Source organism: Sciurus vulgaris, assembly GCF_902686455.1.
Source record: "Sciurus vulgaris genome assembly, chromosome: 10".
In the NCBI taxonomy this organism is placed as follows: Eukaryota; Metazoa; Chordata; class Mammalia; order Rodentia; family Sciuridae; genus Sciurus; species Sciurus vulgaris.
Window position 1 is genome coordinate 213,523 of NC_136470.1, and position 12,544 is coordinate 226,066.

At 55.1% G+C, this 12,544-nt stretch overlaps 1 protein-coding gene across 1 annotated transcript in view; it reads right to left on the bottom strand.

The window, feature by feature from the left end:
• LOC306670443 (pericentrin-like) overlaps positions 1-12,544 on the bottom strand; it is a gene marked incomplete at its 5' end in the record, with an annotated part of 39,300 nt that overhangs the window by 20,327 nt on the left and 6,429 nt on the right. The window contains 8 exon segments of the mRNA XM_079155086.1: positions 2,526-2,680; positions 4,802-4,904; positions 5,760-5,989; positions 5,992-6,149; positions 6,151-6,454; positions 7,760-7,903; positions 7,906-7,939; positions 8,644-9,459. Of these exon segments, the coding sequence (XP_079011212.1) occupies positions 2,526-2,680; positions 4,802-4,904; positions 5,760-5,989; positions 5,992-6,149; positions 6,151-6,454; positions 7,760-7,903; positions 7,906-7,939; positions 8,644-9,459 (1,944 nt within the window).

Consider the following 12,544-nt stretch of genomic DNA (forward strand, 5'->3'; position numbering starts at 1 on the left):
TTTCTGTGAGAAAGTCCATGGACCCCGGGGTCCAGGCATGGCACACCAACAGCACCTGACGTCAGTGGCTTGTCCAGTGCCTGGGGCTTTGTATGGGCTGGGCTCACCAGGGCTCTATCTTCCATGGCTGCTGGGGCACTAAGCCTCCATTTTCAGGCCAAGAATCTGTCAAGGAGCAGCCTCCAAGTGCATCCCACCTGCACATGGCCTGCCACCCCTGTCCAGAGGTCCTGATTGGTCTCTCTCAGCCACAGCTCTTCCTTGTGTGGCCTCACCTCAGGCCACTTATCCACCCTGCACTCAAGGGCCCTCTGGGCCCTCCAGTGCCTGCCCAGTCTTCCACAGTCTCCTGGGGCAGAGTTACTCTAACAGTGACAAGCAACACACAGAGGGGCTACGCCCGTGAAGGACAGGGACCAGACATGGGGGTCACACCACGGGGACACACAAGGGCCACAGGAAACCGCACTAGTAGCACATGTGCTCAGGGAGGCCTGTAGCAGCAGGTTGCTCCCAGGATGCACTGAGGTGCCAGCAGGCAGCACACGGCTTGCCAGGGCTGCCCGTGGCCTCGGTGCACACAGAGCATGGCCTCGGGCTCTATGCTCCAGACAGTCCAGACATGGGAACCCACACTGGGCAATGATGTGTCTGGAGTAGCCTAAGGGACTCTGAGTTCTGCCAATCCAAGTCCAGCCCTTGGCCTCCTGCGGCGTCCGGACAGCTCCCTAAGACTGCCTGGGGTTCTTGCTTTCCCTTGCCAATTACCAAACTTAAGTATGAAGAATTTTCGTTAACAACTAAAATTATCCCTTAAAATTTGGGAATTCTTCCTGAATTCTACCTGAATAAATTGCTTGGACAGGAAATATGAACAGATCTCCCTTAATGTCTGAGCACAATTACAGGTAACCAAAACAACAACAAACAACAACAACAACAAAAAAAAAACCACAAAAATTCTACTACTCCGATTCCGACCTGCCTCCCCACTCCCCACTACTCTGGTACTGGGGACTGAACTCAGAGACTGCTCTACAAGTGAGACACACTCCCAGCCCTTTACTTTTATTTTAAGATACAGCATCACTAAGTCGCCAAGGCGCGCCTCAGCCTCCATCCTGCCTCAGCCTCCCTAGTGAGAGAAGTGACAGATCTGTGTGAAAACGCCCAGCTTTCAGTCTCCATTCTCAAAGGGGTGGTAAAACGAAGGTGTATGAAGATCACAACTTCACAGGACCTCAACAGAATGGAGACTGGCTTGTTCCGGGACACAACTACTGAATGAGAGGCCTCATGGTGCTGTAGTCTGCCCACTTGTTCAGCTGTGTTCACATCAATATTCTCTCACAAGTCACCTGCTCCACAGGCCCAAACTGACTCCTCCCTCTCCTAGAAGAAACAGGGCCATAATCATGGGGCTGAAAATGGGGCACACACCAGGCAGGAAAACGTGGTTCTAACCCAGAGAGGCATGGAGTCCTGCTCGGCTCCCCTTCTCCAGCACACTCCTGGGGGTCCTGCCTCGGCTCCCCTTCTCCAGCCCACTCCTGGGGGTCCTGCCTCAGCTCCCCTTCTCCAGCACACTCCTGGGGGGTCCTGCCTCAGCTACCCTTCTCCAGCACACTCCTGGGGGGTCCTGCCTCGGGTCCCCTTCTCCAGCACACTCCTGGGGGTCCTGCCTCAGCTCCCCTCTCCAGCACACTCCTGGGGGTCCTGCCTCGGGTCCCCTTCTCCAGCACACTCCTGGGGGTCCTGCCTCAGCTCCCCTTCTCCAGCACAAACCTGGGGGGTCCTTGCCTCAGCTCCCCTTCTCCAGCACAAACCTGGGGGGTCCTGCCTCGGGTCCCCTTCTCCAGCACACCTCCTGGGGGTCCTGCCTCGGGTCCCCTTCCCCAGCACACTCCTGGGGGTCCTGCCTCGGGTCTCTTCTCCAGCACACTCCTGGGGGTCCTGCCTCGGGTCCCCTTCTCCAGCACACTCCTGGGGTCCTGCCTCGGGTCCCTCTTCTCCAGCACACTCCTGGGGGTCCTGCCTTGGGTCCCCTTCTCCAGCACACTCCTGGGGGTCCTGCCTTGGGTCCCTTCTCCAGCACACTCCTGGGGGGGAACTATCCTATAGGGGCGTTAGCCACCACAACACCCCCAGCACCATGAGAGCAACTCAAGGTCAATTTTCTAATGCTGACATCTGCAGAAGGCAAGGAGTAGTGGAGGCCTCTTCAGTCAATGTGCTCTGAGCAGTTTCTCTGCCATTTCTGAGCACCAACTGGACTGCAAGCCTGCTAGGGTCCCCCCTTATCGGGCCCCTGAAATGCAGGTGAACCCTGGCCACCATTCCCTTACAGGCAGAGAGAAGGCAGGCACAAGGGTGGACCCAGAGATCCGCCTCCAAAACCAAACAAACTCAATCACTTCCCTCAGACAGTCACAAGTTGAGATCAATGAATGCAAGAAGAGGACTCTCCCCATCATACGACTCATTGACCACGCACATCCGACCCCACAGGGAGCTCTGGTCCCTACCTTCATGTGCTGTGGGTGGACCTCCTTCTCCTTCATCCCTCTGGGTGGCTCTCGTGACCCTCTGGAGACGATGGCAGGAGTCGCAGGACCAGCAACAGGAGCCTTGGGTCCTCCCACCTCTGGGCTCAGCGTTACTCCAGTGCCCTGGCCGCCACCTGCGAGGACCACACGGTCAGGCCAGGGAAGGCTGCCCTGCAGGCCCATGCTAAGTCCACACCTGAAGGAAAGCCTCAGGGACACTGCACTCTCTTCACACAGGGTGAGCTGCCCCTCATCAGGCAGACAAGCACCCAGCCGGCTTGCCAGCAGCCCCACACATGGGCCCAACGCAATCCAGGCCCAAGGAAGGGAGAGCGGGAGTGGCAGGGAGCAGCTGGTACTGGCCCTGAGCGAGCAGGAGCAGCTGGGCAGGCAGCAGGATCTGGTCCAGAAGAGGCCTGGTTACAGCACCAAACACCAAGACTTGGGGCACCAGGCGCCTCCAACAGGAGGGACTCGAAACCTTCCCAGGTGTGCAGCCCCACCTGGTCCTCAGGCCCGTGGCTGCCAAGGCAGTGAGGCGGTGGCACCCAGCTCCAGACCAACAGGAAGCAAGACATCCAGAGACAAGGCCTCCCTGGAGGACCTGGAGGACTGGAGGACAGGCCAGTCCAGGTCCTCAGACACGGCAGAGGAGCATGTTGGGAAGAAACAGGAAGTACAGCCACAGAAGACAGCACCAGAAAAAGCAGTCACCACCTCCAGGGGAACATTAGGCATGCTGCTCGAAAGACGAAGCACCAAGGGCCGAGCACCCAGCCCAGGGCCTCTCAGAATCCAAAGCAGAACAGAAACACTAGCACCGAGGTAAGAGATGAGGACAAGTGGAAAAAGAAAACTAAAGAAATCAGAAAATCAGAGCAGGGGTTCCAGAACTTCATTAGCAAAAACTACAGGAAGAGGAGAGAAGGCCACAGGAGAAGAAACAATTAAAAGAATCAGAGGAAGCTCTCGAGGCTGGCAGATGCATGCCGCCCTGACCGGGCATCCCTGCAGGGCCCTGGTGTCACTGAGGGTGTGTGGAGCTGCAGGACAGGGTGGGCAGCATTCCAAGTCCAAGGACACACGACTCCCAAGTCAGGAGTCTGCACCAGGACAAACTCCAACAAAGCCGGAATAGAGAAGCTCAAGAGAAGCCTCGCAGCATGCACTCCCAAGACCCAGGAACCTGCTTCATCCCAGCACAACACCATCAAGGAGGGCAGGGTCTGGCCAGCACCAGAGGTGCTGGGAGGCTTGGGACACACAGCTCAGGGACGTGGGCGGCCCAGCAGCAGGTGCCCAGCAGAACAAGAGCCGGGGAAATGCATGTTGGGGACGCTCACCAGGGACACAGGCACAGGTCACATGGAGCTGGGTCAGCACAGGACTACTGCTACAAATTCACATGAAGTGGCAAGGTGTCCCCAGAGAACAAGGACCCCAAGTCAGGACAGGAGAGCAAAGCAAGAAGCTACTTCATCAGCCTCCTGCAAGTGCTGAATTCCCTATGAACTATATTTCACCATGATCTTGTTCTCAAAAACCACAGAAGTGTGGCACAACCACAGAAATGAAATGATGTGCCCCACTTGTTGTACAATGAATCAAAATGCAGTCTGCAAAAGTGAATAAATAAAATAATTCAAAAACAGCACTGGAAGAGGCAATGACGAATCCAAAGCACGAGTCAGAACCCCTCTGCTGCTGACTTGAAGACAGACACCCGTGCAGGAGAAACTGCCAGACCAGACCACGTTCGGCAGCCACAGGGGGAGGCAGTCGGGAGGGTGCAGGCTGGGGAGCGCACAGTCCGCAGCCCTCCTGCAGGACCCCATCCTGGGAAGCACAAGGAAAACCTGACGACTGCCCCACAGCCAAGGGGTCCTGCGTGAGGACCCAGGAGGACGTGCAGCCCACACAACCTCGGGAACACCCAGATACAGGCACGACAAGGAGCAGCTCAGAGGCAGTACCACTGCGCTTCCCCAACATCGAGAGACAGAAATAGCAGTACTGGCCACCTCCGCCCTGGCTGACCACCTGGGGGCTGCTGCTGGAACATCAGCAAGGCTGAGGGGCCGGCTCTGGTGCTGAGCACATCATGGCCCTACCCAAGAAATGCACTACCAGTGCTGAGCAGCAGCCAGCAGCATGTCTGCAGCTCAGCCAGAGCCAGGGGTGCAAGGATGTGCACACTAGAGTAGGCCCACACCCTACTCCCTCCAAGAGGAAGAGCAAAGCAAGCCGAGACTCACCGTGTTCACTTCCATCGCTGTCCCCGGTCAACCCCACAAGAGATGATCTTCTTGTGTCTTGAGAATTAGAAGCGGTTGCAATGAAGTCCTCGACGTCCTTCTCCTGCAGACAGGCAGACTCTCAGAGGTCAGAGCAGCAGCTGCGCTGTTCCACTGACCAGCGGACTCTTCTCTGGGTGTCTAACCCCCTCACACTGCCTAGGGCAAGTGCTTCCTCTGAGCTGCATCCCCAGCCCTGGTGAAGTTCTATGAGAGGCAGGGTCTTGCTAAGTCACCCAGGCTGGCACCATCCTCCTGCCTCAGCCTCCCAAGCAGCAGGGATCACAGGTGTGGCCCCCATACCTGGCTCAGATGGAAGCTTCTAGGGCTGGAAATGGTCACGTTCCCACCCAAACGCAGGTGCAAGCACTCAGAATATGAGCACACTGGGCCCCGCACTCCCACCACTGACTCAGATATGCCTGTGGCACTTCAGGAATGTTTAAGTCACTAGCAAATATTCAGACTGCTAAAGTTTTTGTATGAAATGACAGCATATGGATTCCTCAGATAACATGTATCCCCCAAATTATTTTTTATTTTAACTTAATACAAAATCCCAAAGTTGTCAGGAAAAATACGAACTAACTCAAAAATAATAAATTGTTCTTAAAATTAACTAGCATCTGTACAAGCTGTGGGATGTAAAGTGTTACTGAAAATAAATCTTAAACCATTCTGGACAAGAATCCTCATGTCAATCAGGCCAGCAGACGGGTTTATGACTGCTGCAGGGAGCTGGCATCGGCTGGCACACCAGGTGGGTCTCTGAGGTGGCTCATGTTTGGAAACCCTCGAGTGACCTGGGGGCCCTGCCACCACAGCCACAAGGCCCCATGCAGGCAGGTGAGCCAACAATGGCACTGCTGTGACACATCCCCATGGGGATACTGAACAGGGCAGAGCAGGAGGCACCTACCGCAGCTGTGCTCTCCCTGTGGTGGTGGTGGTCAGTCGGCGGGGCTGCTGCCCACTGCGGGGCCGGTCCTGCTGCTGACCCACCCGGGTAACAATGCAGCCCAGACGTGTCGGCCTGCAGCAGCGAGTCTGCCCCAGGCTGGGGGGAGGTGACAGCACTGGGCAGGCTCAGGGTGCCCGAGCAGGGTGTCAGGGGGAAGCCTGGCTGGGGCTCCAGGGTCGCGTCTTTCGGAGGACTTCAGGGGAGCTCCAGGAGGACAGGTCCAGCACTCCTGGCAGGTCCTTCTCAGGCTTGGCCGCTTCAGCATGGCAGGAGTTGCCAGGCTCACTGGTCCGTGAGGAAAGGGGCCCATCCTGTGACTCTAATTCCTCTTGAATGGGAAATACAGCATTTCACTTCCAACCAAGAATCCCGACTTTTAATCACGTCAACAAGACCCCACGTGGAGGTGGTGGCATCACATGCATCAACAGAAGGCGAGGCACCTGCTGCTTCTCCATCACAGGAACTACCACCGGAGCTGTCTTCTGACAGGTCTGCTGCTGCCAAGGGCTGCTGGGGCTCAGAGCCCACGGGGTCCACGTCCTGGAAGGCCATGGAGCATACCAGCCTGTTCAGTTTTTTTTGAAGTTGTTTCACCTGAGCTATGAGGTCAAATTTCTGCAGGTGACCATCTTCCAGTCGCTTGTTCTTACCTGCAGGTAAGAAGAACATGCACGCAGTGAACCAGGGCACCTCACAGCACTGTCTGGTGCCCAGAGCCCATTTCAGAAACTGCCTGGCAAGGGCAAGGAGAGCCCAAGAGAGCCTCTGCCCACCAATCATTTAGGATTTCAAGTTAAACTTGGTGAGAAAAAGAAAGAGGCTCAAAACTCTTGGCCTGAAGAACAACTGCCACAACCATCTCGGTCACTGGCTGACAGAGCCTTTGTGCATGTGACCAGAAAGGACCGGAGGCTCTGGTATGGGCCCTGGAGAGCAACGGGCTGCAGTCTGTGTCTCCAGGTGGTCTCCTGGTCAGCATGCGCCTTCTGAGGAGCACCCCATGGCACTACAAGGCCAAGCGCTCTGAGAACCCGCAGGCATCTCTCCTGAGGGCTGTGACAGCCTCACCCGCCCTCTCTGAGGCACAGCCCAGGCCCTCTGTGGAGTCAGACACGCATGGTGCCTGAGCACAGGCAGGAGGCCCGGTCGGCCACACCGCCATTCACGCCAGCAGTGGAAGGGGCTTTGGCGCCACGTGCACACCAGTACCACATCTGGGAAAACCGATCTGCGAACCACCACCGTAGGTTTCCAGAGCCTTCTGGGGTAAGCGAGTGGCTGAGCAATCAGGTAAGCAGCAGTGAGGACCAGATGGGGCTCCGCTGGTCACACAGACCCCCAGGAGGCAGGTGCACCCCAGAGGAGCACGACTACCCCCTCCTAGCTGCATCAGGGGCTGCAGTGGCCTGAGGCTGCCAAGGAGCGACCGCCCAGGGAAATGGAAACCAACCTCCCTCAAGGGAGAAACACAGTGGTCAGAACCTAAATCCAGATCCTTTCAACGTCAGACAGACACTTGGGGAACAACGGTCTTTAGCCAGGGTGAAGCCTGGGGCAACTAGCTGCTCAGACCAGGGCAGACATGTCCAAAGTCGGCCTTCAATGAAGTTGGCGGAGAGCTCGGGCGGATGAAGAGCACTGGTGAGCAGGGCAGATGCACCCAGAACATGCCTGTGTGTGTGGCCAAGGGCCTTTGCCACCAGACGCTCCACGTGCTGTGCCCAGCCTCCCAGGACGCACAGCTGTGCACCTGCAGCCCCCACACCCACATACGCATGTCCCACCCACAACAGACACCCTCATGTGCACCCCACATGCATCCCACCCTGGCCCCAGATGCACAGCACACCTACAACCCCACCACGGGCACACCTCTCCCTCCTTCCCTCCCTGGACGGGCCCACGCACCCCGTGACGCAGGCTCGCCTGCACCCCACCCCCAGGCCGCCCACACACCTGCGTCCCCACTGGCACCCCGCCAGCATCCTCAGCCCTCAAGCACATGCGATCTTCCACCAAGAGCAGCTCCGCCTCCAGCTGCCTCTGGCAGACTGTGAGCACTGACATCGCACTTTCTGGCTTGTGGAGACCAGCATCCTCAGCATCACTAGGACTTTGGCAGGCTGAAGATCGTCCTTGACAGGAGACAGGAGGCACGTGCAGTCAGAGCTGGTGAGGCAGAGGCTGAGGTGCGGGCTGCCCTGCAACTGCCCAGGCGGCAGGTTGAGGAGCTGAGGCAGGGGCATCCCTCCCATCAAGGTGGCCCCCAGCACAGGGCTGGAGGCATCTGGAACAAAAACTGCTCTGCATGGAACAGAGCATGTGGGACAGTGGGCTGATGTGCTACTCAAAAGCAAGCAGGGACACTGAACAAAGAAAATTCACACAGGACTTTCTGTTCCAAAATGAAACGAGCTTAAGTCGCTGTATGCAGGAAATGCTTGTGCAGCCATCTGATGAGAGCTGAGAGGGAGCCGATGCAGTGACCCCACGCCACCCACCGTGTAACCCTGGGGCATTCAAGGAGGCACTGCTTTAAAAGAGAAAAAGGCTCCAGCAATTAAGTCTGAAACTGGGCCAGAGTGAGGTCCTGCCGACTCCTGTGTGTGTCCCACATGGGCCCGGCAAGCCAGTGCTCCAAGCTCCTTCCTCTACTCTACCCTGCCAGGAGCCACCAAAGGCAAGGCAACGCCACTGCCCAGCACAAAAGGAAGTCATGAGCTGAGTGAAGAGGAGCAGGAGAGCAAACTCAGTCCAGCAACCCAGCCCCTGCCACATGAAGCCCCAGCTCCTCAGGTGCAGAAGCTGGGCTCTGAGGCCAGCAGGGATCAAGGCCTACCTGTGGGCCTCGGCTGTGGGGGCCTCCGCCACACTGTTCCAGCCAGTCCTCACGTACAGCCTCTGCATCCACACAGGCCTGCGGCTTGCCCAGCTCCGCCTGGCACCTCAGGAACCGCTGGCTCAGTGCCTGCAGCTGGCAGCTGAGGCGGACACACTGCACTCGCAGCCACTGGAGTTCAGGAGGCTCCTTTGGGGCAGCCAGCGGCTGCTGTTCCAGGGCCCGGCGGAAGCGTGTCAAGGCCAACAGGACAGCCTCCAGCTCTGTGGAGTGGGCTGCCTTCCTCCGGTTCATAGCACCAATTTCTAAATCTCTCTGCGCAATTGTTGCTTCCCTTGCCTTCAGGATGGCTTCGAGCTCCTGGATCCGGGAAGCCATGCCCTGGACCTCAGCCTCCCTGAGGGCTACGGTGCGTCCCAGTTCAGCTAGCTGCAGGGCAGCGGCCTCCTCTGCAGCTTGCAGGCGCTGCTGCAGGGCCTGCAGGGCCTCGCTGTGCTCACGCTCCTGGTCGGCCAACAGCTGGCCCAGTGCCTCCTTGGCGGCACATGCAGCCTCCAGCTCAGCCTGCAGTACCTGCGCCCCAGGGCCCTGGGTCTGGGAACGGAGCAGCTCACTGCACAGGCTGCCCACCTGACTGTCACTGAGCTCATGTACCACGGGCCCCATGAGGGACAGCTCACTCTGCAGCTTCTCAATGACCTCGTGCAGCTGTTCAATTTCTTCTGCTTTGTCCTTCTGTAACCGTTTCTGGTTCTCTTGCAAAGTTTCAATAATGGCTCTCAGCTCTTCAACCTCAGAACTTTTGCTGTACTCAACCTGAAGAGAAAGCACATTTCAGAGGCCAGTTACCAAAGGAACAGCCCTGGACCTCCTCACACATCACCCTAAACTCCTTTAGCAGCTACGAGCGATCAGACGGCTCGAAGCACAGCACAGTGACGGGAGCAAGACAGCAATGTCACAGCTGGTGGGTGCCTGGAAACTTACCGCAGGCCTCCTCCTCCTGACTCGGGCTCTGCCCAGCCGGGCCCTGCCCCAGGACACTATAAAACAATGCTTTTGCCACCTAATTTTAGGTGCTAACCTTTAGATACTTTGTTTCATTTTCCTGAAAGGGCTTTTAGGTTCTGGGTATCATCCCAGCAACAGAGTAAGAGTGAAAAAACTGGCCAGAGGGTCTGTCATCACCCAAGGGCTGAAAGCCACCAGCCTGCCCCTTGGAGGGTGTGCACCCAGGAAGAGCCCAGGGCCCCGCTGTCCACATGACACAACACAAGGCAAGCACTCCCACGCCTGGGCTACTGCCAGGTACTGGCTCAGCCAGGTACTGGAAGAGCTTTGTGACCTAATCCTGCCACCATAAAGGTGGGAATATTGCAACATGGCCCTTAGATATTCTCTACAAACTCACAAAACTTGCAAGTGGAAAATCAGGACTAAAATCCACGTCAATATGGCTCCAAACTCCATTTTCTCCCATCACTGGTAGTGACTAAAAGAGAAAACTTCTACCCAACTTGTGTTCTAGATGATTTACAAACAAGTTGTCACCATCTGTCTGATGTTTTGCTTCCCAAAGCAGCCGAGGGCTCACGGCTCTGCTTAGCTTCCCTGGTGGTCCCTCAGTGGCTTCAACCCAAATGCAAACCCAGCCCACACAGGGACAGAAATAAGAACCCAAGGCCCTTCCAGTCTTGGTCAGGACGCTCTCAGCTGTTCCCTGCACATATAGTACCACACACAGGCAACGCTGCAGGTGCATGGCCACTCCTCCTACTCCCTCCGTGGCTTTGCACACTGCTCACCATCTGCGACAGACCTGCATCTCTGCATTCACGAGCAAGTGAGGGGAGCTTGGGGACAGTTTTGACTCTGCTTATTCACCAAATGCTCTAACTACGCTAAGGTAAAGTGGCATGCAATGCAGAAGTTGTAAGTCCAACGCAGATACCACACTTCGGTGACTCTGAGAGGCGAAGCACCAAAGTCTGCCTCAGTCCCCAGACAGAGGGCGACGGAGAGGGCAGAGGTGCGGGAAGGCTAAGGTGCCAAAAGAAAGCAAAGGACAGCTGAACTGAAGGTTGGACGCCACTGCAAAAGCACACATCAGACAGTTCTGTGCATGCTGTGGCCACTCCCTGAAGGTCCTCGGGAGAGTAGATGCTGGAAGAGGTCACCCAGGACCAGGGAGGGCCGGAACACAGGCTGGGGTGCAGAGTCAGTCTTGGGAAAGGTGCTGCTCAGATCCCTCACTTGAGACCTGACAGGAGAATGGGGAGCCTGTGCAGGGGCTCGGCCGTGGCAGAGACCACTGGATGGCAGGTTTTGATTCTGACACTGCCTTGGGCAGCACAGGCAGACCAGGCCCAGCAGGAGGACACAGGGCAGCCAGGCTACCGAGGGAGGAATGACCCCAAGAGACAGAAAAGCAGGGAGCAAGACCCCCGAGTTGCACAAGTCAGTCCATACAACAAGCCAATGCCATCACCGGGGCAGGGGTGGTCACTGCCCCTGCAAGCAAGAGAAAGCAGCTCAGAGGCCAGAAAAAGCCTCAACACTCTGGAAGGCAGAGTCCCCACAAGCTGCCCAATGTCAAGGACACCACTCAGAACACACCACAGCGGATCAGGAACACAGGACTGAATCTGAAGAGAAGACAAGCAATGGCCACCCCGGAAGCTGTAAAGGTCATGATGTGGATGGCACTCTATTAAAAATTCACATGGGATTTTGAAGGCCGCGAGAGAAAAACATGAGATTACATATAGGGGGAGACCAATACGGATAGCAGCCGACATCTCAGACCAGACTCTAAAAGCTAGAAGGGCCTGGAACAACATATTTCAAGCTCTGAAAGAACATGGTTGCCAACCAAGAATCCTATAACCAGCAAAACTAACCTTCAGATTTGAAGATGAAATAAAATCCTTCCATGATAAATAAACGTTAAAAGGATTTACAAATAGAAAGCCTGCACTACAGAATGTTCTCAACAAAATATTCCATGAGGAGGAAATGAAAAACAACAATGGAGGTCAGCAAAAGGAGGAACTACCTTAGAGGAAAACCAATCAAAGGAGAAACCAAGCCAACTTAAAAACCAAAAATAAGCCAAATGACTGGGAATACAAATCATATCTCAATAACAACCCTGAACGTTAATGGCCTAAACTCATCAATCAAAAGACATAGACTGGCAGAATGGATTAAAAAGAAAGACCCAACAGTATTCTGCCTGCAAGAGACTCATCTCATAGAAAAAGACATCCACAGACTAAAGGTGAAAGGATGGGAAAAAACCTACCATGTGCATGGACTCAGTAAAAAAGCAGGGGTTTCCATCCTTGTATCAGATAAAGTGGACTTCAAGCCAAAGTTAGTCAGAAGGGATAAAGAAGGACATTTCATACTGCTTAAGGGAACCATAAATCAGGAAGACATAACGATAGTAAATATTTATGCCCCAAACAATGGTGCATCCCTGTACATCAAACAAATCCTTCCCAATTTCAAGAATCACATAGACCACAACACAATAATTCTGGGTGACTTTAACATACCGCTGTCACCACTAGATAGATCTTCCAAACAAAATCCAACCAAAGAAACCATAGAACTCAATAACACAATCAATAACCTAGACTTAATAGACATATATAGAATATTCCATCCATCAACGAGCGGATACACTTTCTTCTCAGCAGCACATGGAACCTTCTCGAAAATAGACCATATGTTATGCCACAAAGCAGTCCTTAGGAAATGCAAAAAAATAGAGATACTGCCTTGTGTTCTATCAGATCATAATGGACTGAGAGTAGAAATCAATGACAAAATAAAAAAGGGAAATTACTCCAACACTTGAAGACTAAATAATATGCTATTGAATGAATCATGGATA